A 27729-nucleotide genomic window follows, 5' to 3' on the forward strand; every position below is an offset into this window, starting at 1 on the left:
ATTAATTTAAGGAGGTAACCAAGTGGTGTTTGTTTGTCAAGAGCAGACTTGCATTAAAATACCAGTTTACATAGTCATGTTGCAACATGTTTCTACTTCAGGATAATGTTTAAATTAGAAGCAGTTGTCTTCTGAAAAAGTATCCTACTGAACTGTAGACAAAACATGCCATTAAATCTTGTCTTAATAAAAGCTAGTCTCATTTAAGATTTTTTTTTTTAAACCACATAGGCTCAAGTCTGACAGTAAATATACAAGGACAGTGATATTTCTGAAATCTCTTGCAGATGCTGAACACGGAGATAAATCTAAGGCAACTCATGACAAAAAAACCCAATAATAAGTATGCAACATTCTCAGAAACAAAACAATCAGAGATATTGCATCATCCAAAGAATTAAAACTGGAATCAGTCCAGTGACAGCATGCACTGTCTCTCACTCCTCACAGTCTAAGTTAGTCCACATTACGCAGCTGTAAAGTTCTAAGCACCATGCAATGACCACAAGCGGGAAAAAAGGAGCCTCACAAGAAAGGCATCAGAATAAGACACTTCCCACACCTAAACGCTAGTTTAGAATCAAACAAAATGGAGAACCCATGTTCAGATGAGAGAGAAAAATAGAATGGTGTTCCAGCATTAAAAAAAAGGTTCAGAGATTGGTTCAATAACATTTTCAATTTAGGAGGTATCATCTTCTTTGACTTATTCAATTATTTCTCAAAAACAATAAATATTGGCAAGATGTCATGTGTACCACCTAAAATTCTAGTAGTACTTGCTTCCCTTGGTAGCTTATATAAAGATTCCTGAACCAGGTACACATTCCAAGGCCTACTTTCAGACTAGAAACATTTTAGAAAGGTAGCTTGTCCAAGGATAACTTGCATTTCTTGACCCTTTTTGATTAAGTAGACTTACCATGGCATTCATATAGTCGATTTCTTTTTTCTTCTTCTTCACTTTTGATAAAAAAGAAACTGATCATACACTAAGTCAGTGGTGTCAAACAGCTGACCCATAGTCCCACCTAACTATTTATCCAGCCCACATGACAGATTAGATTCTCAAGCTTTCATTTTGTTAAGAAGTTAGTTTCTAGCCCTTATGGTTCTGAAAAGAAAACTTGCATTCAGATCATGTTTGGAACTGTGTCTTTCTGAACTGACAACGTCCCAGTGCCCCATATTGATGATAAATAGGCCCATGAGTTAAAAGCCCATAACTGACAATTGCTGCGTTTCTTGCACCTTCCTCTAAATCATCCACATAGCATTGCACTAGACAGACCACTGGTTCTGTGTTCCTAAAAGCCAAATTTTCAACTAATTTTGGTGCCCAAATGTACATCTCATCTGCATATTTACCACATTACCTGTGTGGTATGGGCAACTCAGATATTAGCATGGGCAAATAGCAAAAAAACCCAAACACCAAAACAGAAGCTGAATAGTACCCCGCGTAGTTTCTCTCTCATTGTCTTAATATTTCTCAAGTAGGCTCAACTAAATGTTAGTTACTACTATCAGGGCCATATTCTCCCTTGATCTTTGTGCAAGTTTTCCATCTGGCCAGTGGACAATATAAAACTGATTTGATCCTCTTTTTAGAATTAGTTTGATTCTCCAATCACTTTTCTTCAACAGAAGGTTTAAATGACAGTAGCAGATTGAAAAAGCAACTGCAATGGCAGCAGCAACAGAAAAGTATAAATTACATTATTTTTGATGAACTGTGATGTGTATTTCAATGAGACACTTTTAAAGTTGTGTCAACAGCTGGAGAGCTGTATATTTTAATGTTGCAAAGTGGGCTAGGATTCACTAGGCCCTTCTAAAAGTCCATGCAGCTATTAAGTGTTCATGGTCAAAAGTTATTTTCAATCTTATAATAAAAAGTTGTAAGTTTTAAAAATACTTAAAACAAAACTTTAAAAAAAGTTTTAAAATTTTCAACTTCACCTCCAAATCTAGCACAGAGCCTATTCACACGTGAAGCATAGAGGGCACCCTTCTGTCCCCACCAGAGTTACTGGCAAGCAGAAAAGCCCTTAAAATCCTGAAATGGTATTTTTCCCTTTTCCATGAATGAGTGGCTCAAGAGATTTTGCTCATGCTTCCCCCCACACACAAAAAATCAATTCTAAACGTGGAAAATTTAACCCCAAAAGGAGAATTTTTAATATCAAAGCATATGAAAACTGGGGTTATAAAGAAAGTCTCATTGTAATCTTAACTATTTAAAAATATACTATAATTAACTAAGTTATTCTAAATAATAAAGATGATAGTTTAGTGCAGTAGTTCTCAACCAGGGGTACAAGTACTTGTGGGGGTACGCAGAGGTCTTCCAGGGGGTACATCAACTCATCTAGATATTTGTCTAGTTTTACAACAGACTACATAAAAAGCACTAGCGAATTCAGTACAAACTAAAATCCCATACATACAATGACTTGTTTATACTGCTCTATATACTATACACTGAAATGTCAGTAAAATATTTATATTCCAAATGATTTATTTTATAGTTATATGGTAAAAATCAGAAAGTAAGCAATTTTTCAGTAACAGTGTGCTGTGACACTTTGGTATTTTTATGTCTGATTTTGTAGGCATGTAGTTTTTAAGTGAGGTGAAACTTGGGGCACACAAGACAAATCACACTCCTGAAAGGGATATAGTAGTCTGGAAAAGTTGAGATCCACTGGTTTAGTGGATATAAATGAAAACTGGCGGGAAGAGTCTCATAATTAGAATGTCAGTACAAGACTCTCTAAGTACATTTTAGTGGGGCCTACAAACACCAAAGTATCAAACAAATAGAGAAACAGAACCCTCAAGACCTATACATGTCTTTGCTGAGTAACCACATTACTGTAATAACGACAGGTTTCAGAGTAGCAGCCGTGTTAGTCTGTATTCGCAAAAAGAAAAGGAGTACTAACCAATTTATTTGACTAACCAATTTATTTGAGCATAAGCTATGCATCCAATGAAGTGAGCTGTAGCTCACGAAAGCTTATGCTCAAATAAATTTGTTAGTCTCTAAAGTGCCACAAGTACTCCTTTCTTTTTGCACATTACTGTAATCCTTGTTCTATATATTCTCTTACTCCCCTATTTAAACATAGGCCGCAATAATAAAAAGAGATCCTTTACTCCTGTACAAAGACCTCTATAAAAAATGGAAATTCATTGCAGGTATAAGTAATTCTCTTTACAGGCTCTAGGCTTGTAAACTCTTCAGGGCAGGGGCCATGTATTCCCTTGTAGTAGGTGCTTCACTGAAACACTTCACGCTCAAAAAAAACAAATATGACAAAGCATTCCCTATCTAATACATAAAATGTGATATACAAAAGGAAAGAGTACATTCACACTTCATATAAATTCAAGATATTTATTCCTGCTGTAACTCTAAATGCAACCTTACCTATGACAGGTTTCAGAGTAGCCGTGTTAGTCTGTATTCGCAAAAAGAAAAAGGAGTACTTGTGGCACCTTAGAGACTAACAAATTTATTTGAGCATAAGCTTTTGTGATCTACAGCTGAATTCCACTGAATGCATCTGATGAAATGAGCTGTCGCTCACGAAAACTTATGCTCAGATAAATTGGTTAGTCTCTAAGGTGCCACAAGTACTCCTTTTCTTTTTGCAAATACAGACTAACAGGGCTGCCACTCTGAAACCTGTCACTTAACACAGTCACTTTCCCTAGAGAAGAGGGAGGAGCTAGAACCACTATAAAAAAAATCTTTTGATAGATTCTACAATAAAGCCTTCTGGAATGTTTAAAAATAAATCATTCCATCTTTAAAATCATACACTAATCAGTAGCTCACAGGAGGAAAAAAAAATCCTTGCATTTCCTCACTACACTACCACCATTAAGGATACAATAATCCTTTCAAGTTCAAACTCAGTCTTTACTTCCTACTTTTACCCACACGGTCTTGCACACAGTGGGAAGACTAGGAGCAGCAAACACAGACAACAACTGAAAGGAATTCTGAACCTCTGTCCCTTCCATGTATTTGCATTAGCTATCCCTGGTACTTTCTCTCTACTCGTCATCGGGTAGTTGCTAAATACAAAATAGTTTCTAAAAAGGATTTGGTTCAGGTTTGACACTGAAAACTGCCTTATAAGGTATAAAAGCCTGAAAGCAGGAAGAGGCTTTGACAAAACTAAGGAAGTTCCGCTGCGCTTGCTCACTAGAAGAGGGGGGAGGGTTTCCCCTATAGAGAAGTAATACCGAATAAATTATTTGATCCATATATTAAAAAAGAAAACCCATGGTATTTAGCAATAACCCGTGAGCTCAGAATATTTAATGCACACAATTACATGACTGAACAATAGAAATAATGCTTTTATTTTTAATCATTTTGCTATCCTATCTGGATTCTGAGTAGGGTCCACCCTAACCTCAGCAGCCCCTGAGCAGGAGCCTGCTTCCTTCAAGACACAGGCAGCAGGCTTGGTCTTGAGAGATTCTCAGTCAAGGGTGGGGAACATTGCTTCCTGAATGACCGAGACAGGAAGATTTCTAGAGCAGAATGAATGAGATTAGGGTAGAAAGGAGACCCTACCAAAAAAACCCAAGAGGGCGAGGGGAGAATGCTCACCTTAGGGTGTGACCCTGCTCCCAGAGTCAGACTGATTTTTGGAGGGTCAGAGCAGACCCTGCCCCTGCACAGTCAGCCCAAAATAAACTGGGGGCGGGAGACGGTGCTACTTTGGGAGAGGCCCACTCCCACAGGGAGTCGGGGGGTGGGTGCTGAGGTCTGGGTGGGAGCCGGCGCCCACCCAGATCTGGGGGCGGGGGGTGCTCCTGGGGCGGGAGCCCGGGCTCACAAAGCCGTAGGCGGAGGAGGGAAGGAGCTGCGCGGAAACGGGGTGGGGGGAAGAAACGGGGAGGGGGGGCACTTCAACCCCTTCCCCCGCTTTCTAGCCTCCTCTCCCCGCTGACACCCCCGCCCCAGCGGGGGCTATTGTGGGGCAAGACACGTCCCTGCAGCCTCCCCACCGGGGCGGGATCCGGGGGGTGAAGAAGATACCCCACCCCACCCCACACGGGCACCCACACGGGAGGCCCCCCCCCCCAGCCCTCGGTGCCTGGTACCAAACTGTCAGCAGTCTCCCTGCTGCCCATTCATCGCCGGCTCGCCGCCCCCGCGCTCACCCCGTGCCGCAGTCCACCACGCAAGCCGGTAGCCGCCCTGCCATCCTCCTCGCTAGAGATGGTGCTGGCCGGGGAAAGGTGGGGGGCCCTGGACTCTCCTTCTCGCCGCTCTCTCTCCACTACGGGGGAGCGAACGCGGTCACTTCCGCAACCCAGCCAGTCCCTCCCCCGCTCGCTCGCTCACAGCCCGGGCGAACCCAAGATGGCCGACTCCCTCGTCCCTCCCAGCGCAGCACGGCGAGGTGGGAGGGCGCAACAACCGAACCATTCAGTGACGTCCCATTTCTCGTCCTCGCCCATACGAGCGGGTGTGAAGTAAAGCGGGCGGGCTCCTCTCCGCCTACTTATTTTTCTTTAAAGAGCCTTGGTTTCACCACCTGATTCTTCAAGGTCCTTTTGAAGGAGGATCAATTAAAAAAAAAGATCTGCCAGTTATTTGAATAAAGAGGCAGAAAGAATTATTCGCCTTCTGTTATTTGGGAAAAGACGCAGGGACAACTGAGTGTTGGATGGAGGGAGGAAGAGTTGCAAAGATTAAACCACAATCAACCAAATTCCTGTAAATTTGGCCCTGTTGAAATAGTGGGATTGGGGAGGAGGGCTGCACGCAATGTTCCCTCTAATTTTTGACAGGCTGTGTGTGCAAAAAAATTATTCAGTGCAAATTTTTGTGTGCGCAGTGCTTCGCTGTGTGCGCGGGGTTTAAGATCTCTGTGCGTACGCACACTGCTTAGAGGGAACAGTGGCTGCAGGCACCACCAAACTCAATTCCCAGTAATTAGGGTCTTTTGAAATGGTGGGATGAGGGAGTACTCAGTTTCCATATAAATATGGATTACGCATTAAATGCAGAAGTGTATACTGCTTGGTTCTGTCTCTGAAGCGTCCAAATGCAAGAGCAGACAGATGTAGCTGTCTCCCAGGAGTACATTTTGTGAATCATGTACTCGTTGTGGTAGCTAGTATATGCATTTTTTTCCATTGGTAAAAAGCAAGTAGCTCTTCTTACAATAAAAAAATCCCCTAAATATAAGTGGGAAAATAATAACAATAAGACGTGTTTTAAAAAAATTGGCAGTGTCCTTTTATTAATTATTTATAGCACTGAGAAATGTGCCATATGCTTCACATTAGACATAGAAGGACAATTTCCCTACCCCCTACACCCAAAAAAACTGTACAATCTAAGAGGTCGGGGGTCAATTATGGCAGCTTTGCCACAAGCCCTGTGTTTTATCACCATCGTCCGCAAATCCCAAAGGGATGTGGCCTCCTTGCAAATTGAGCACCACCTTGATCGATCTCTGGCAAAGAACTTAAGGTGGCCTAGTTGTATATTCAGTTTATAACCATCACTGGCAATTTTCTCACACCACCAAAGCTTTTGACACCCACATGATTGCCAGCCATGTAGACACATTCCTTGGTACACATGCTTTGAAATTCATTGGTCTGTCATTCTAATAATATGTCCACCCCAAGAAAACCTCTAAAACCAAACCAGTGCTGATTAAGGCAGTTGCTGAGGTCGGTTTTGAATATCCTCATTTCTAATCCTGTCCTGCCACTTGATGTGGAGCAGCTGATGAAAATGACAAGAATCATCCATCTGGGGTTCTTCAGCCCTCCTCTGTGCCCACATTTCACTTCTGTACAGTAGAGTTGGTGTAACTGTGGTTCTGCACATCTACAGCTTTGTAGCAAGCTTGATGTCATGACATCGCCATGTGGGAGGAATGTTAACTGGGTTCAAATAACAGTTCTGGGGAGGATTTGGAGGTGGGAGACAGCCTGGCCTAGTTTCTGTCTTATTGAGGGCCTCCTGAAGGTATGGTTCAATGGGACCCTGTGCAGTGGTTTGCGGATGGGGAACCTATCCCAAGTGTCTTTCCTACCTCACTGCTACAGCTGCTTTCATAGTTCCCATGTGTTCTCAGGACAGTGTCCGCTGCTGCTTCTTTAGAACATTTGGGTGCTGCCAACATTTTCCTGAAGAAGGCAAGTAAAGGGAAGGTAAAATTGAAGGTTTTTAAGGGTTAATATCTCAGAAAAAGCAGAATGGAATTTCATGGGATAAAGAAAAGGCACTTCTATAGCCTGAGTGCTGTCCTCCTTCCAAATATCAAAGGAGACTGTGACTCAGGGAGCAAAACAGTATCCCTTGCAAGTACTTGATCACATTTTGCCGTAGGGATTTTTGTCCAGGAAAAACAGCGAAAGCATGATAACTGACTAATAGCTCTCTAGCATCCAATATCCTAACATAATGCTTCTGTTTAGTCTACATAACGCACTTTAGAACTACAGCTGAAATGGAGAAGAAATAATAAAAAAGCTGCTATAGGAGTATATTGATTATTTCTTTTCAATAGTAGTTCCATTTACTAGTAAGTGTAAAATCAAACCCACAAGCACTTACTTTAATGCAGAATATGGAAAACGTCCAGTAGTTTTCTTCTGTTGGTCTAAGCATTTTCTGTGGGTTGACAGCACAAAGACAAGGAAAAAGTAGAGTAGCTTATGTGGAAAGTGATACAAATGTAGCAAATAATTCCATTGCCGTCCTTTCCTGTCAGTTTATGTGTTGTTTCTCTGGTCTGAGTCTATATTAAAAATGACATTGCAGAAGAGCAATGATATTGTATTTTCCGTTTTACTAAATGACAATGGGATTTACATGCAAAAAGCCAAAAGCACAGATTTGATCTGTATACTGAGATGTTTTCGTGTTTACAAATAGAGTATGTGTAATTTGCAGCATTTTCCTCAGTACCTTGTGATATATTGTAGGTTCCTCTTTTTGGAATACAATGCAAAGTAGGGGTTGGAGTCCTGCAGCTCTTGCTCAGGCAAAACCTCCATTAAAGCCAATGAGAGCTTTTCCAAGGGAAAAGGCTGCAGAATTAGGCCCTTCAGCTCTGAGTTGAGTTCTCATTTTTTATTTAATCAATTCTTCAAAGTTTTGAGCACTCTGGCCCCAATACAGCAAAGAATATAAGCATGTGCCCACCTTTTCAACTTTAAGTCCTGTATGGTTGTATAGTAATAGCACGATTTTGATGTTCAGTGCCAAAATCCAGATGGACCAAGCAGGACATAGTTGCTGGATATGTGTTTTTGTGGCAGTGTTACGCCATGATACAGTGGTATCTAGACTGCTTTGGTGGACAGGGAGAAGTTACATATATACCAACTTTAGATGGTAAAAATGGATGGTATTTAAACAAAAATTATCCAGATTTAGAGGGATTTTTGATGCCAAATTAGAGATTTTGTATACCAGATGTGTTCCAGATCAGATTTTTTCAATGTAATAGCAGAAGCAACCCTTATTTCTGTTTTGATGGTACAATTTCGGAAGTTTGTCCCAGGATTTTGCAGGATCCAGATACCAGAGCCAAACTTTGGCAGTGTTGATGCCATTACTAAACTGGATGGGATGCTTTTCAGAGTCCCAAACATGCTGGGCCATTCCCCTCCAGCTACTGACCTCCTCTCCCAGATACAAAAGGAGTAGCTATGTGTGTCCAAATATAGATTGAGGCCCAAAGAGCAAAATGAAGAGAAAGATGCAATGAATGGAGAAAAGAAAGGCATTAGAAATGTATTCCTGGAATTGCACTTTGTGTAACAAGGTGCCACTGCTGGATGGTGGGGAAGAACTGTGCAGATACACATGAATGATACTTTTTGGAGCACGTATGTGTACCTCTTATGATCTAACAGAGTGCTAGCTCAGAATTTAAGAGGCCCAGGTTCAGCTGGCTCTGCCATTGACTTCCTTTGTAACCCTGGGCAAGTCACTTAGTCTCTTAGTTTCCTGTCAGGAAAATGGCAATAACAGTACTTTACTACCTCATGAGGTGTTGTGAAGATAAGCACATTTAAGATTATCTGGTGCTCAGATACTATGGTGATGGAAGCCAAATAAGTACCATATGTAGATTTTGAGAGCTACTTCATACAGGTCCAGAATTTGTCCTCTTTGTAATAAAAATAAAGTAATTAGCAGGAAGGAGAGCAGTTATTATCTTTATTATTGGTGTGTCCACATGTGGAATATTTAAGGTGTATATCATTTTGGTGTCTAATCATCATTTAGTAGTTTGTCTTGGATTTAGAAAAATCAGTTATTGTTTAATTCCATCAGAAATACATACAAAATTTTTACAACCCACAAATTAACCTTCATGCAGGGATATGTTCCCAAAAGACGACTGAATAAATTTCCTTGCTAATCTACAGCTTTGCTGTTTGTATTATTCCTCTGCAAGCTCAATGATTTGCAATAGTGGAGAACTGCTGGGGATCGGTTTGACTCTGTATGTGCCTGAGATCTCCAGACAGAATGTGCAGTTTGTGATCACTGAAATCAAAGGAACAATGACATTGGGTTCAAATGCAGTCCTAAAGACAGGAATATTTCACTACACCAGCAAAGCAGAAATATTTTCTTTCTGTTATAGAACCTCACTTTTCCTGGAACATTCGAAAATAAAACACCTTCCTTTTTATTATTAGTTTATAAGAAAACATGTATATACAGCTAAATATTTACACAGTGCCATGTGCATTTTGTCTTTCTAAAACAAATGTTGATGAAGCCAATAGATTATTTCTTCCAAAATATTTAAAATTAAAAATGTTTAGTGTGTGTGTGCATACATTAGAAAGCAGGGAGGGTGTGTGATCAAATTTTACTGAAATTCATACTATTTTAAAAAAATTGAATCTCATTTTAATATACTTCTTTCCATAGTTGCTTGCCTTTAGTGACGGATTGGATTCTTTAGAAATCCCCATTAGTTTTCTGATCATACCCACTTTGAACTAAAATTCCAAAGGCCCAGATCCTCAAAAGTATACAGGCATCTGACTCCAATTGAAATCAATGGAAGTTAAATGCCTAAATAGAGAATCTGGGACAGATTTCCTATATGATGCAAGTAAAGTCACTTAATCCAAACTTTTCACAGGTGGTCACTAACTGAGTATTCCTGATTTTCCTGGGTGTGTGATTAAGATACACTGGGGTCTGACTGGCAGGAGTGCTGAGCACTCACAGCTGTAAGTGAAGTAAACAGAAACTGTGGTTTGAACATATAAAGGATTAATGTTAAGTCTTCTGAAAAATCAGGTCCTATACATCTCACATTGGGCACCCAATATTAGGTGGATACTTTGGACCTTAATCTTTCTCTATCTCAGTTCCCCTCATCTTGCAAGGGCATTGTGAAAATGATTGCATTAATATTCGTGAAGCAATCAGATACTATAGTGCTGAGCATCACAGAAAAGCCCATAAAGGAAATTAATAATTCTGTCTTCAGAGCAGGGTTTGAACAGTAAATAAGGCACTGGGCCACATATTGCCCAATTAGGAGAAAACAAAATATTGGATTGCTGAGCATTAAGTGAGCACTGTCCACTCTGCACACTGAATGAGGTAGAGGTTTGTGGGGAAAAAAACAAAATGTAATCATGTAATTAAAGACTGCATCATAATACGTGTGTGCAAGGGAGGGGCGAATTAAGGTTGCACCGGTGACCTTAACTCTGGCATTTCCCAATTTTTGAGTACTTGACTTTGCATCCTTAATAATGTTCTTTTAACATAGATTTGTGTATGTATGTGTGTATAATTGCATATCATCTGGACATTCCGAATATAGGAACATAACTGTTTCTAGACTATGAGTTGTAAGACATGCCATATATCACTCAAAAGATAATTTCCCCTAGATTTACAATAAAGTCTAAGTCCTAAATTTGTCCTGTCACAATAATTTTCTCTTTCTTATTATGCTTTCTCTAGTCTGTGAGTAAAAATACTTTATTAACAAAGCTTATTGGAAATTAGGCAATCTGTAATATCATGAAGAAGCAGAAAAAAGGCAGCAACAACAGCTAGAGTTTCAAGCCAGACAACATAGGAACGTTAGCAGCTAGAGGAAAGTGAGAAAAGGGCCCAAGCCCTTGTCAGAACCTCTGGCAGAGGAGAATCTAGTACATTGGACATTGTCATTGCTATTGTATCAAAAATTGTATACTTTAAACAGACGATCAATTACGTGCAGCCTGGAATTTCAAATGTGATTGCTTCCTTACATGGCAAGAACCTAAAAAATAACATGCAAGGTTTATGTTACATTTTGCTGCAAATACTACATGCAGGATAGCTAGACATCCAATCGTGAGTTTTGGAAGAAGTCCAAAGACCCCAAATAGGGAAGTGGCGAAGAAGAAGAAGTTGATGATACACTTAATCATGCAAACTTAGAAAAACTACATGTGAAGAGAATTTTCTTTTCACTTTATTCCTCATGCAATCTTCTCTCCAGTTAATTTCACAGAATATTTAAATAACAAAGTTTTAATGACACTGTGCTCATGATTCACGTGTGTGTTTGTTGAGACAGAAGGAATCTGCATGCCACTATATCTTTATTCCTTTAACGATGTTGTCAGGTAACAGATAAGCCTGGACAATTGGGATGTCCCAAAATGGCTATCAGTTCTTCTCCCTATCTCTGCAATTTTGCTGGCTGTCATGTGGTATCCTTATGGACCCTATGTGGAGCTCTTTGTTCTGTACATGGAGTTCCTTCTGTGTCAGCTGCTCAGACTTGCAAGGGAGAAGAGAGAAGTTCTGTCTTCCCTGATCACCTCCTCAGCTGCACAGACCTAATGCTACTCTCTTCTCTCCTTGGCCTGCAGTTCTTACCCTGACACTTTCAGTGGAGCAATGATAAAATAATATGCCATTTTGAGTCCTAAGGCATCACAGCAACTAAAGATACATCATTACAGCATGGAGAATGAGAGACACAATGGTACACATAGCGCCTTGCACAACCTCCCTCAATTACGCTCCACTCCTAAATTTAAAATCTGGAAAACCCACAAAACCTTGTGTCTTCCCCAGTCTTGGCATAACACCACTAGACTCAATATTGTCCCACAATTAATTCCTTTTTAAAGTAAACCTTTCTCTTTCCAATGCTAGGAAACCAGTTATGAATTAGCTGATACTCTATCCCAGGGGTCAGCAAACTTTGGCATGCAGCCCATTAGAGTAATCTGCTGGTGGGCCGCAAGATGCTTTGTTTATGCTGATCGTCTGCAGGCACAGCCCCCCGCAACTCCCAGTGGCCGCGGTTCACCGCTCCCGGCCAATGGGAGCTGTGGGAAGCAGCGGCCAGCACTTCCCTGCAGCCTGTGCTTCTTCCCACAGCTCCCATTGGCTGGGAATGGCGAATCATGGACACTGGAAGACCGTGCTTGTGGACAGTCAGCGTAAACAAAACGTCTCACGGCCTGCCAGCAGATTACCCCGATGGACCGTGTGCTGAAGGTTGCCGACCCCTGCTCTATCGCATCCGCAACAAAGAACAGAGACCCTGAATTAGTGTCCAAGTATGCCCCTTTCTTGAGATTGGCCTTTATTGATAACCAAAAAAAATAATAATACAATATAACCCCGGTCTAAGGTTCCGTCCCAAACTTGTTTTATTGTGAGAAAGTAAGGAGTATCTACCGCTACTGTTATGGTACAAATTTGAAAATTACATAAGTCAGAGCTGCATTGGTCAGCTCTGACTTTCATCGCTGATATTTATGTGACATTTGCTGATTTTTCCAAGAAGAATGCACATGCAAAATGCTGAAATGCTACTGGTTGATCTGGGAATAACTATAGCAGCAGTCACAGAGAAGGCATATGGTTTAAAGGCGTTGTGGTTGGTAAAACAGCGAGGAATCCTCGGGATCTCATTCAGTATGGTCATGTTCAAAGTGCTCACGTTTAGAGCAACAATGCAACAAATAATGAACACAAAGATAACTAGATTCCTCTCTGTCGTGTCCTTACAAAGGGTAAAATTCACCCCTGTGCAGAGAGCCAGCACAAACACTGTGTACCACCTAATTCCCACTTAAGACTTCAAATTTTCATTCAATTTCATTAAATGTAGTGCTTTTACCTTTATGCTGCCACCCTGTGATTGCTCATAGCAAATATACTGTTTGTTGCTCATGTATAAAGTTCCTGTCAGTGAATAAACAGAGTTGCTGCTGGAATGCTCCCAGCACAGCAGAAGGGTGCATGTCTCTTTGCTTTTGGCTGTCTCCTATTTATAACAAATAGACCCCACTCTGTCCACACTGGGAGCAGACTCATATTAGTAACAATCATGTTTACAGTTTGGCTGTGATCAGACAATCGACATCTTCTTATGCAGCAGAATGGCTCCTTGTGAGTATTCCGAATTATGTCTTATTTCACTGGCAAAAATAAGCTTGCACTACTACTTGCCTGGTTAGTCTTGCAGAGCCTAAACAGCTACGAAAGACTGAGCTAGATACTATTGTCACCCATGCATCAACAGAATTGCAGAATCTTTATTACTAGTTATGATGCACAAGCAAGCAAGGCTACATCTTGACTTTCAAGATACTTTCAAGTTTCCAGGTAGAGCTTCCAGATCTGGCAGTCAGAAAAAAATGATTTGGCTTGTAAAGTGAGCAAAACTGATATAGGCTCATTAAAGGACTAGAAATATATAACCTTATGATCAGGGCCGGATTTACACTTTACGTGCCCACAGGCACAGCATCTTCAACAACCGCCCGGCCTACAGCAACCTTTGTGTTTTCCATAAAAAATTAAACTCTCCCCTGCCTCTGCCTCCCCAGCCCCAGAACTGGCCCTGTTCCTCCCCACAGCAGCCCCTCGAAGCAGGGATGCCCGCCCCTAGTCCCCATCTCCACGGGCGGAGCAGCCCCAGAGCAGCAGGAGTGGCCAGACCACAGCCTCTCCAGGAACGCACGAGTCCTGCCACATATGGCGCTCCCAGCCCTAGCCGGGGCACAACCCACCTGCCCCAGGCAAGGCGCAAGGGGAAGACTGTACCTCTCCCCATGGCAAGCTGTCCCCAGGTATCTTCCGTCCCTCCTGCAGCCTGGCACGGCAGCTGCGCTCCGGCTCTGCTTCTGCAAGTGAATGGCTACACCTCTCCCTCTAGCTTTCCAGCACGGGGTGGAGGCAGCAGGGTGGCCGAGATTGGGAAGGGGCTGGGACACTCCTAGTATCTTCAGCAGCCACCCCGCCTGGCTGAGACTTACAGTGCCCCCAGGCAGGCTGACTTGGACGCTCACCCTGCTCCAGCCCCACACACTGGGCAGACACCAACCCATACCAGGAGCCTGGCCAGGCCGCCCACAGGGGAGCTGTGCCCCCCTGTAAGGCAGTATGAAGGGACGTAGCAGGATGAAGGGAGCATCTCTTTTCCAGGGAAAGTCACTTTTAACTGCATATATATTAACTTTTTAACTTTTAACCTAACTTTTAGGTGCCCCTAGAATGCCAGTGCCCCTAGGCACATGCCTACTGTGCCTAATTGGAAATCTGGCCCTACTTTTGAAGGTATTTTTAGTGTCAATTTTCAGAATATAATGTCAGCGTTAGCATACATGTTCCTGAAGGATTCTAGATGGTTTCTCTAAATGGTGTTACCTAGGTTTTTTTGGTGATTAACTGTGTAAGAATATTTCATAAAATCATGCTACACAGTACTTAGAAAGAAGTAGCCTATGGCATAATTGGGCTAGGACAGTTCTCAGAACAAAATTTCTGGTGGAATTTTTTTTTCAGGGAAATTGTGCTAATACCCTTCTAGCAATAATTGTATTTAAATATAGTTGAGGCTAGAATAGTTTTGCTCCCAATCTTAACAAGATCTTAGAAGTTCCCTTTTTATTTTGGTATGATGATGAGAAAAGAAAGGAAGATACATTTCAAGGCTGTGTCTACACTACAAAATCTAACCATATTTGGCAATGGGTGTCAAACTTGGCTCCCAATTATCCGTGCCCTAGCCCCCTTCAATTAATGTTGACAGTACTGTAATTGTATTTCTGGTGAGAAAAGTTCAATCAAGTTCAACATCCATTGTAAGAAATCATAGTTAACCCCGATAGAAATGTTTTGTCAAAACAGGAGTTGAACTCAGTTTATCCTGTCTACATCAACAGGAAAACCACTGTCTGAGTTGGTTGGAACAGCCATATTTGATTCTAGTTGTGAAACACAGTAGGATTTTCTAATGTAGACTAAGCCATATTGTTGAGGCCTTTTAAAAATTAGATATTCTAAATCATATTCTTACATGCTGCATGATAAAAATAATGTTAAATACCCACAATAGAAAGGGTTTGTATCCCCACTTGTACCAAAAATAAATCCAAAAATAAAAGGAAATCCAAAAGGATAAAAGATATCTAAAACAAAGTTAGATGTTTTTAAACTTCAGGAGCAGTCATTTACCATAAGAAAACCTCCATTGCATGTTGTGTTGTTACAGATTGTCATAAATAAAACAAAATAATGGTGTCTCCAGACACAATTTACCATTGTCCTATTGGGGCCTGTGGTGGGGGGTGCCCCACCTCCCAGGCAAGATTGGGCTACAACAGGCCAGAGAGGCTGTGCGGAACGGCAGCCAATCAGCGAAGGCCTGTGGGGAAGCCAATCAGTGCCGAACTGAGGGCAGCCAATCAGGGCCAGTCTAGGCCCTATATAAAGGCTGTCCAGGAAAGACACAGTCAGTCTTTCCCAGATCTTCAGAGGGGAAGGTCTGTCTCCTGAGCCCAGCCCAGCCCAGCCCAGCCCAGCCCAGCCCAGCCCAGCCCAGCCCAGCCCAGCCCAGCCCAGCCCAGCCCAGCCCAGCCCAGCCCAGCCCAGCGTTCCAGCCTGATACCTGTTAGACTGCAGGCCCTGACCAGAAGGGCCTAGAGGATGCAAGGGGTCAGAGGGGAAGTGACCCAGGGAGGATGGACAGATGAGGGGAGAGAAGGAGGGTGGAGAGGCTGCCACTAGAGGGTTCCTGGGTTGGAACCCAGAGCAGTGGGTGGGCCTGGGTCCTGCCCTTTCCCCTTGTACTGCACCTGGCCAAGGAGGAGTGGCCGTGATAGACTGCAATTGACCCTTGAGCAGAGGAGCTAGACTTTAGGGGTTGTTGTTGGCCACTGCAGCAGGGGTGAGTTGGAAGACTGCTGTTAACCTGCCCCCCCCCACACACACAAGGGGGTGAGGATGGACTAAGGGGTACTGTCAGAGGGCAGTGACCAGAAACAGCTGTTGCTGAGCAGGGAGCAACGCGGGTCCCAGGGCAGCAGAGCAAACGATGAGGCCAGACACCATGCATTGAGGGTGCTCCGCAGCGGTTGAGAGCTAATTCCTCGAGTGACTGGTAGGAAGCACCAGTAGTGTGAGTAGAACCCTGTCACAGGGCCCAATAAGTGAATGACCAGTTTAATTAACTTTAGAATGTTCTTCACTAATGCCCTACGTCTCTTTATAATAAGTCATTGCTGGAGCTGTGGGAATAAACATAGAAGTGTGTGTTCCTTTGTTTCTCATGTTTATAAGCCTTCCTTCTGAGGATATTTAAACTATCCTGAAACATCTGCACCTACACCAGGGGTCAGTTACCAATAACTGAGGGGTCAGATTTTGATTCATTTTGAGTAATACAGTATTTGCAAGTAGTCCCAATGGGACTAATCAAGGAGTAACATGCTCTTCATCACGAATAAGGGTATAATAATCAGGCCCTTCAATATGCCTCAGAAATATAAGGTCAGATTCTGCATCCTTTCTTATCCTGTAAATAGCCCCATTCACTTATATGGGGCTAGCTACAGAGTAAGGTACTCAGTATGAGTAAGAGGATCAGAACTGGTCTCCAATTTAAGGCCTGGTCTAAACTATGGGGTTAGGTCGAATTTAGCTGCATTAGGTCGATTTAAAAATGACTGCATCCACCAACCAACCCTGTTCTGTTGACCTAAAGAGCTCTTAAGTCGACTTCCCTACTCCTCCCCGACAAGGGGAGTAGCGCTAAAATTGACCTTGCTGGGTCGAATTTGGGGTAGTGCAGACGCAAATTGACTGTATTGGCCTCCAGGAGCTATCACAGAGTGCTCCACTGAGACTGCTCTGGACAGCACTTTGAACTCTGATGCACTAGCCAGGTACACAGAAAAGTGCTGGGAACTTTTGAATTTCATTTCCTGTTTGGTCAGCGTGGTGAGCTCAGCAGCACAGGTGACCATGCTGTCCCCCCAGAATTGTAGAGCGTAGAATGTTTTTATGCTCCCCCTATCATCTCCATCCCTGAGGTTATCGCAGATTAGAAGGCAAAAAAAATGCACTCGTGATGACACGTTTTCCAAGCTCATGCAGTCCTCCCGCACTGATAGGGCACAGCTTACTGAATGCCTCCATGCATTGGCAGAGGCCAGGAAAGAATTAAGTGAGCATGAAGAGCGGAGGCAGGACGCGATGCTGAGGCTAATGGGGAGCAAACCGACATGATGAAGAGTCTGTTGGAGCTTCAGGATAGCCAACAAGAGCACAGATCCCCGCTGCATCCACTGTATAACCGCCTCCCCATGTTCCATAGCCTCCTCACCCAAGAACATGGCTGGGGGAGGCTCTGGGCACCCAGCCACTCCACTCCAGAGGATGGCCCAAGCAACAGAAGGCTGCTTATTGTAGCCACACTAAAAATCAAACTGTTTGAATGACCATGTGGCCTTGTCCTTCCCTCTTCCCCCCCCCACCCCACCCAGGCTACCTTGTCAGTTATCTCTCTCTCTCTCTTTTTTTTAAATTAATAATGGTTTCAAAAAATAGTCACTTTATTTAGAAGGGGGGAGGGTGATTGGTTTACAGGGAATTAAAATCAACAAAGGGGGTGGGTTTGCATCAAGGAGAAACACACACAACTGTCACACCAAAGCCTGGCCCATCATGAAACTGGTTTTCAAAGCCTCTCTGATACTCAGCACGCCTTGCTATGCTCTTCTAATCACCCAGGTGTCTGGCTGCTCAAAATCGGATGCCAGGCGATTTGCCTCAATCTCCCACCCCGTCATAAATGACTTCCTCTCCCCACACCCCCCGACTTACACTCACAGATATTACAGAGCACACAGCAAGCAGCAATAACAATGGGAATGTAGGTTGCACTGAGGTCTGACGTAGTCAGCAAACAGCATCAGCGAGCTTTTAAATGTCCAAAGGCACATTCTACCACCATTCTGCACTTGCTCAGCCTATAGTTGAACTGTTCTTTACTACTGTCCAGGCTTCATGAGCCATGGGAGCAAGGGGTAGGCTGGGGTAGGTGCTGACTGCACGGTGCTGCCGGCTGGGAGAGCAGCCTGAGGCAGAAGCTTCCAGCTCGCATGATATTCCAGGTAGGACTGAATTTTCATGAGATGAAACTTAAAGAAGAGAATGACCTAGAGTCTCTGGCTCCCATTCGGTGCTCTAAGACGAGAATAGCCATGTTTGTCCAGGCACCCCGATCGACCTCACCGAAGTCTGCCAGGAGATGTACAATGGCTATCAGTCCTACTGCACCATATGCCGCAAAGGCAAGGAGCTGCTGCTGTGTAGCAATGTCAGCAGCACCCAGGAGATATACGGTGACCATGAGCTGCGCGGACTCCATGCTTGCCGTGGTATGGCATTTGCACAGGTAACCCAGGAAAAAAGGCACGAAACGATTGTCTTCCATTCCTTTCACGGAGGGAGGAGGGCCTGACGACATGTACCCAAAACCACCCGCAACAATGTTTTTGCCCCATCAGGCATTGGGAGCTTAACCCAGAATTCCAATGGGCAGCGGAGACTGTGGGAACTGTGGGATAGCTACCCACAGTGCACTGCTCAGTAAGTCAATGCTAACTACGGTAGTGAGGACGCACTCCACCGACTTAATGCGCTTAATGTGGCCATACGCAATTGACTGTATAAAATCGGTTTCTAAAAATTGACTTCTATAAAATCAACCTAATTTCGTAGTGTAGACATACCCTGAGACCAGATTTTTCTCAAAACAGTGATCCGTCACTCATGTCAGTAGTATCATTAGCTACAATTAAACTACTCGAGTAACTTTGCACCAATGTATGCAAGAGACTTAAAATCTGGCCCACAGATTTTTATGCTCATTCCCACAGACTGTGGTTTTTACAGATAGCTTTGTAAATTCTGGATTCAAAGTATTGTGAATGTCTGATTTTTTTTTCATTCATTTTTAGTTTTGCATGGTTAAGCTTTTGGTTGGTTTTTAAAGTTTTTTATTTATATACTGAAAATAATTGGATGGCAGCAATGTCACTATATTTTCAGTTGTGGAAAATCCATTACCAATTAGGATACTTGTTTTTCTTACATACTATAAATCAAGAGTAAGGAGACTGAGGCGACAAGTGTGATGTCGCTTTATAATAATACTATTGACTAATGTTTGTTAACTGTGTTCCATAGCATACAGCACAGCATAAAACACTCTCAATCCTAGTTTCATTTTCTACAGTTATGAAGATTGAGTATCAAGAAAGCTAATTTTGTTTACTAATCCCCATGCTTTATGCCTCAAAGAAAGCTACGTAGCCAAAACTGTTTGCGTTGCTTCTTGTGTGTATTGTAACATTTTCCTTTGTTGCAGTTCATGGTGAGCATTAGTTTTATTTAAAAAACCCCCCGCCCACACATTTTTGAGTAATGATGTTTCTTACCACTTTGCAGTGTAAGGCAAAACAGATAACCTGTACCCAATTTAACACAAATCAGAACCTGGGAACTCTGAAAGGTATACCAAATCACCTGCAGTTTTTTTTTCTTTTTCCATTAGGGTTGATAGGTCAGTGGACGTTAAGCACATATTGAAGTGCTTTACTGAACACAGATGGAATTATTCACATGCCTTTTCCACAATTTCCCGCAAAGTACAGAAAAGTTCTTACACAATTGACAGGGAAAGAATCCTGGAGTGCATCAGTAGAAAGAACCATGGGATATGTCCCCAGACATATATGGACAAGTGCAGAAACAGCAAGGACACAGGAACGGCTTTGCTGTGGGGATTCTTACATCTGGGCTAAGATATCCTGGGTGCTCAGACCTGACTGCCAATCACCCAGATTAACTGTGCAGGGGAGATATACCTTAATGCCCTGATCCAACTCCCACTGAAGACAACTGCAGAACTCTCATGAATAGAATCAACAGGAATAAAACCCATCACTTTTTATTACTATTAAGATAAAATTTTAGTCATTCCAGTTTCTAAAACTCACTCTTGATAAAGGTGTTTCCATTCATACAAGGATTGTAGTGGTGTTGTGATGTAGAAATACTTTTACCTTGGCTGGATATACGGTAGTGTTTTTGTTTTTATGTTTATCTCTAAAATGTAATCAAATGTTATTCACAGTTAAATACGAAGTACACAAAAATGCAGTACAGAAAATACTTGGAATGTACATGAAAAGAGGGCAATTTCTCCTCCCAAGAATGCTATTCCCCAGTCTTTAATTCATACTCGGCTAAAACTGAAATAATTTTATAAAGAAGAAATGAAGCATTCAAACAATTTTAATGCAGTTTAGACATCATGTGAGATTTTATGATGGAAAGCCAAGAAGTTCACTACCAGCTAAAAATGCAGCCAAAGTCCTGTGACCTCTCCAAGGGTATGTCTATACTACTCGCCGGGTCAGCGGGCAGTGATCGATCCAGCGGGGGTCGATTTATCAGATCTAGTCTAGACGCGATAAATTGACCCCTGAATGCTCTCCCGTTGACTCCTGTATTCCATCGGCACGAGAGGCGCAGGCGGAGTCGACGGGGGAGCAGCAGCAGTCGACTCACCACAGTGAAGACCTTGCGGTGAGTAGATCGAAGTATGTCAACTTCAGCTACGTTATTCACTTAGCTGAAGATGTGTAACTTAGATCGATCCCATCCCCCTAGTGTAGACCAGGCCTTAGTTGCAAACAAATGCAACAACCGTTTGACCCATTTTTTTTTTCAACCCCCTGAAGAACCACAGCTTAAGTGTTTCATCCTGTGAAGGGGAAAAGTTTGGCACTGCAACTCAAACTGTAGTTTTCTACTCTTTGCATGCCTCTCAGACAGAGTTGTTTTAAAACAAAACATTCACAGGTTTGTTTCACCCCTGCTGCTGCAGGGCAGTGCAAATTGCATACCCTTCTGAAACCCTGACAAGGGAACACACATCTGTGGAATGACAGGTGTTCTCATCATTGATGCCTCCACTGGGATTTCTATTATGAGAAAGGCAGCTTTAATTTATGGCTGAGGTTCTGCAAGGTGGCTAATCAGAAGATGCTGAGAACACGCTAGAGCAACCTTCTCTCCAGATGCCTGGCTATGCCCTTGTACTTGCCAGTGCCACTCAGTTTAGCCACTGTATTCACCAACTGCAGGGCACATGGCAGAATAGGACCTGTGGATCTTATGCCATGACAACTCACCTTCCCCTACAGGTGAACTTTCCACCACCAAAGTCCAGGGCACCGGGGCCTTCCACCACTAGTGGTCAGCTATGGGAGCTTCAAAACAGTGGTACAAAGCTACTGCAGTGCAGCTATCTGGTCCCCTACTCTTCTTTCTTAGAGTGTATGCACCTTGATTGTGATATAGTTGAAATATTCATCTAATGCTTTAATAGATATTATCAGTAATTTCAAAGTATCTATAGTATGAAATAGTAAAGATGACATTAGGCATCACTATTAACAGGCAGTATGTCTCGTGATTAGATCAGGAACTGTGAATCTTAACTCCTTGGCTCTACTCCTGGCGTTGCTTCTTACTAACCTTAGGTGAGTCATATGCTTTCTGAACCTGAGTTTTTTTCCTTCTGTAAAAAGTTGTAAGGATCTGTGCAAAACTGGGAAAAAATGCTTTATTAAAGTAGATGCACATTTTTTGTCAGCTCATTTTACATTGTTTTCATGTCCTCACAATTTCACAAAAAGCACCTTTTCAGGAGTCCACACTTTTTCCAGATTGCCTTGGGAAATTCACTTCTAAATCAGTGTGCATGCAAAATTTTGAGCGGTCAAAATTTCATGTGAAAGTACCATCCCAGTCATTTTTGGTAATTGTGTCTTGAAGGAAGAACACAGTGGGGGATGGAGCAACACACAATCATTCAGCCACACATTTTAACTACTCAGATTATAACTACTGTGGATGTAACTGAGAACATAATTTGTTGCATTTATCTCTATTATTTAGATTGTAATCAATCAGGGACTGTCTCTTGCTATGTGTCTGTATAGCACCTACTACAATTGGGCTCTATCTTGTTTGGCACCTGTTGGTGCTACTCTACTACAAAATAATAAGTTCAGAAGTTTTTCCTAAGTAGGAAATAAAGGATCAGGTGAATAAAATGACAGTTTGACTGATACTGAAACTTTTTTAATGTCATTTCTTTTTCTTTTTTTTCTTTCTACAAAGTGGTTTTAGTTTGTATACAGGAAATCATTCAAGGTCCACAATAACATGAATCCAGGAGGCTATTTTGATCAAATGTTACTTTACATCTTTTAATTTAAAATTTGTATATAATTGTAATAGTTAAACTGTAGGAAAGACAAAATAGATTACTATTTCAATAGCTTGTGAAGTGCGGATGATCTGATGTTCACTTTTACCACCATGCAATATGCATGAAATTAGCTTTTTGAAAAATTGTCAGTAGCAATTCCTCCCACCCATGTACCAAATTTGAAATGATTTCCTAGAAGATTTTACAGTTGCCTTTGCCTTCCCACTCAATTTGCTATAGTTACATTTTTTAATAAATTACATTTTTTTAAAATAAAACTAACATCTTGTTCAGGATTCCATTAGTCACTTTCCAATCCAACTGTGTGAGGTTATCACAGTGTACATGCTGTAAGCCCAGTTCCTTTCTACAGTAAACCAGTAATAACTCATTCTAGTCATTGCAGATTATCTATTGAGAGAAGAATCTGGCTCTATATCTAACTCTATGCTGGTGTACTTTTTTTAAAAAGGACAGACACTTTGTATTTTTAATAGTTTCTGATGTTTCCTTTTGTGTCTTGTCTAGAAGGTGCATTGGCTAGTGGACAACTATATATATTTGAAAGCTAAACTTTAGGTTTCGGGCACACTGGCATTTGTACTGATAATTAAACAGATGAGTCCTGTAATATTTTGAGGGGGGAGTTGTTTCTTTGGTTTTTACATGCCATTACTTTAAATGTGTGGTGACTTGCAGCTCACACACACATTCAAGTCCTATCTTTCTTCTCTGGTCCTTCTGTCTGTAAACTGTCCCGCTTCTCTGAATTTTCTGTTACCTCTTTTATTTCCCTCTGCTTCTCACTCATCTGTATCTTTCAATATAACAATATTCTGAAAGGATTATGAAAAGGACCCATGTACTGGTTCCCATCTCTTCCATCAAAGCTACTTGGTTCATTCTTTTGCTGAAAGGTGGTCAAAGCAGACTAAAGAGCCGGTCAGCTTCTACTGGGAGCCAGAGGTAGTGCTGCTCTGTGGGAGTTCACAACACAACAGTGCTACAGTAGCACAGGCAGCTGACCAAATCTCCTAGAACTGGTAGGAATTATAAAACTTTCTCTCCAAACCAGGACACTCCTGATAAATCCGGGCTATATGGTGTCCTCCTAATTCAGTTTCACAAACTGTCATAAATATAAAGGAAAGGGTAAACACCTTTAAAATCCCTCCTGGCCAGAGGAAAAACCCTTTCACCTGTAAAGGGTTAAGAAGCTAAGATAACCTCACTGGCACCTGACCAAAATGACCAATGAGAAGACAAGGTACTTTCAAAGCTGGGGGGGAGAGGACAAAGGTTCTCTCTGTCTGGGTGATGCTTTTTGCCGGGAACAGAAAAGGAATGGAGTATTAGAACTTGGTAAGTAATCTAGCTAGATATGCATTAGATTCTGTTTTGTTTAAATGGCGGAGAAAATAAGCTGTGCTGAATGGAATGTATATTCCTGTTTTTGTGTCTTTTTGTAACTTAAGGTTTTGCCTAGAGGGATTCTCTATGTTTTGAATATGATTACCCTGTAAGGTATTTACCATCCTGATTTTACAGAGGTGATTCTTTTTTACTTTTTACTTCTATTAAAATTCTTCTTTTAAGAACCTGATTGCTTTTTCATTGTTCTTAAGATCCAAGGGTTTGGGTCTGTGTTCACCTATGCAAATTGGTGAGGATTTTTATCAAGCCTGCCCCAGGAAAGGGGATGTTGGGTTTGGGGAGGATTTTGGGGGGAAAGATGTTTCCAAGCGGGCTCTTTCCCGGTTATATATCTGTTAGACACTTGGTGGTGGCAGCAATAAAGTTCAAGGGAAAAAGGAAAATAGTTTGTACCTTGGGGAAGTTTTAACCTAAACTGGTACAAATAAACTTAGGAGGTTTTCATGCAGGTCCCCACATCTGTACCCTAGAGTTCAGAGTGGGGAAGGAACTTTGACACAAACATAGAGGGCAGACTCTCTGGTCCACTAAAGCCCCCTTTTTCCATGTAAACATTGTAAACTGGCATTACATTAATGGATAGCCTGTGGAGAATTCTCCCAGCACAGGGGAATTCTTAGATTCCAAGGCTAGAAGGGATCATTGTGATAATCTAGTCTGACCTTTTATATAACATAGGCCATAGACCTACCCCAAAATAATTCCTTGATCAAATTTTTTAAAAACACATCCAATCTTGATTTAAAAATGGTCAGTGATGAAGAATCCACCTCAACCCTTGGTAAACTGTTCCAGTGGTTAATTACTCTGTTAAAAACACACAGCTTATTTCCTGTCTGAATTTGTCTAGCTTCTACCACCTGCCATTAGATTGTGTTATACCTTCCTCTACTTGATTAAAGAATCCATTATTCAATATTTGTTCCCATGTAGGTGTTTACAGACTATAATCAAGTCACCCCTTAACCTTTTCTTTATTAAGCAAAATAGACTGAGCTCCTTGTGTTTATCGATGATTAAAGGATTAGAAAGCATGCTTTACATTCTTGTGGCTCTTCTCTTAACCTTCTCCAATATATCAACATCCTTCTTGAATTGCGGACACCAGAACTGGACACAGTATTCTAGCAGCAGCTGAACCAGAGCCAAATACAGAAGTAAAATAACATCTCAACTCCTGTTTGTGTCTGAGGACTGCATTAGCTCTTTTGGCCACAGCATCACACTAGGAGCAATGGGAACTTTGCCAGCAGAAGCAACTCTATTGATTCTTGTACCTGCCGTCCCCCTAGCTGTCTTAAAGATTGTGTCAGAGGGAGACTGTTGGCAAGACTGGTACTAGGGCGGAGGCATGGTGGATTAGAACTCCACTACACCTAATTCTAATCTAGCATGTCAGGGTTGACTCTGAAGTTCTAACTTGTGCCGGGCCAGGCAGCTCTGAATCAGGGAACTACAACTGTTCCTCTGTGGCTCTCCCATTCAATTCTGCCTGGAGTTTGGAGAGGAGAGAAGAGGCTACATCCTCTAGTGTTTGAACTCTTGGAACTAGTCTTCTAATAGATGGGTAAAACTGCTGTTTGCTACCATTTCCCATTTCAAGATTGTCTAGATTAGAATTTAGGCTCATTCTCATTGAAACAGGGTGTAGAACTGCTGGTTGACACGACAGCTTTCAGAGAAGATATTAAGTCATTGTTCCTTTTGCCTATCTTAGTTGGCATCCAAGTGGAAATCACGGATCATATGAAACTTGAGTAGGAGATAAGACTAATGTCCTGGCCAACTTTCCATCTCTCAATAAGAAAGGTTCTAATGTTCCTGCTTGCATGAGCTGTTGCTGAGTACATAAAGATTGCTCCACTTGTCAACATGACTGTTGCAGTACAAGTACTTAAAGAATTGAAATATCTTGATTACAAAAAGTGCTATATCAGTGGGTCAGAAAAACAAATTTCAATTTTTAAATCTCTTACATTATGCTATTGTTTCTGCTCTCCCTACATCTCTGACTTGTTAATACTCTATTTCCTTGCTTGGTCAGAGGACTTCTAAGTACAAGGATTGTTCACCATTCACTAGTTTAACTGGAACATCTTTTATTAGGGGATTCTCTTGCTATATGCAAATAGCCCAGTTTTGCAAACGCTTGATACAAATTAGGTCTTAAGTACATTAAAATCAGCAGGACCACTCAGTCTTAAATCCCTAATAAGTATTTTCAGCAAGTTTGTAAAGCACATTGACTGAGCCAGTATTCCTGATACCATAAAACAATGCCTTAAAGGCAAAACTTTTATTTATTTAAATTTATAAAGCACCTATCTTATAAATCCAGTAAAGTTATATTGCTGAACCAGGGTAAGGACTGAGTTATGTGTTTTGTACAGCATCTAGAATAATGGGAGTGCAGCAACATAAAATTAATAATGAAGGTAGAGATTGGAGGGGAAAAAAATGATTCGGTCATCTAGTCTATCTCCCACATATTGCAAGGAAGTGCATAAAAGCATATGAACTGAAGTTGTACTGTATCTCAATTTTATTTTTATTAGACTTTGGGTTATACTGTTAATATTTTTTACATTTATGTATTTATTAAGCTGCTCCACTACAAAAGCAATGAACAATACCAGTTGCATTCTTAAACGCCACAATACATAAAGAAATGGGCACGTTTTAACAATAAAATACAGTTCTTCCACATATTGGGCTGTAAATGAAATCTGACATCAAATTGCAAATTACCAGTATAGTTGTTTGTAGTATAACCATTTGACCCTGTTATAGCTAGTCTTTGTAACTTACACTACCCTTCACAACAAACTTTGTCTACAGTGGACATATTTTCTTAAAATCTCCCACCATGGTCACTATACATTCAACTTTCCAGGAGTTCGCAACAGTAGGAGAACTAGTTTTTATTGGAGAGCAGCACAATTAGCAGCTCAGACCTTTTCTGAGCTGACAGATGCCACGGTGACTTTAATGCAGGTGGTCAGATGTGCCATTGCTAGCATCAGTGCAACTCCACTGGTGGTAACAACAGTGGAGAACTATCAGGAAAAAGCCTACTCTAGATGTCCAAAATATCTCTGTGTAGTCATCTTCACAAGAAAAAAGTAATGGCATGATCACACAACAAGGTAAATTGTAAATAATGCTTCAGAGTGGTAGCTATGTTAGTCTGTATCAGCAAAAACGAGGAGTCCTTGTGGCACCATAGAGATTAACACATTTATTTGGGCATAAGCTTTGAAGTGGGTTTTAGCCACAGCTTATGCCCAAATAAATGTGTTAGTCCCTAAGGTGCTACAACTACGCCTTGTTGTTTTTGTAAATAATATGTGCCCACCAAGCAGCAGAATGAAAAAGGATGAGCTTTTAATAAAAAATTATTAAAGTCTCTCTCCTTTTCAAAGGGATTTTTCTTTCAGGCCTCAGGGGCTGCCCATAAATTACAGAACTTTTTATGGGGGGGGGGGGGGGGATGAGTTTCAAGGCTCGCGCCCACCTTGGCCATAGGGCCTAACGCTGAAACAAGCACACACCGCCTTAGAGGACACCCCGCCCCATGCCTTACGTACTTTACAGCCCGCTGAGCGCAGATCTGGCCTCTGCTCTCCACGGGCCCGGGCCTCCGCCGCCGGCGAGTCACTCGCACCCC

The 27729-nt window shown here is 41.8% G+C and overlaps 1 protein-coding gene and 1 long non-coding RNA gene across 2 annotated transcripts in view; both read right to left on the bottom strand.

Annotated features, from left to right (window-relative positions):
- Positions 1–5385, bottom strand: part of ACTR3 (actin related protein 3) — a 51478-nt gene extending 46093 nt beyond the window's left edge. Inside the window, exon 1 of the mRNA XM_048869251.2 lies at positions 5191–5385. Within this exon, the coding sequence (XP_048725208.1) occupies positions 5191–5234 (44 nt within the window). The 5' untranslated portion in view covers positions 5235–5385. The remainder of the gene's footprint in view (positions 1–5190) is intronic.
- A 1221-nt stretch (positions 5386–6606) lies between these two features.
- Positions 6607–27729, bottom strand: LOC125644781 (uncharacterized). Its single transcript, XR_007359124.2, has 3 exons — positions 27650–27729; positions 7610–7666; positions 6607–7179 (listed from the first exon to the last, which is right to left on the bottom strand). It is a non-coding gene; the product is annotated as an uncharacterized LOC125644781 (long non-coding RNA).

The sequence above is a fragment of the Caretta caretta genome, chromosome 11 (genome assembly GCF_965140235.1).
Source record: "Caretta caretta isolate rCarCar2 chromosome 11, rCarCar1.hap1, whole genome shotgun sequence".
Classification (NCBI taxonomy): Eukaryota; Metazoa; Chordata; order Testudines; family Cheloniidae; genus Caretta; species Caretta caretta.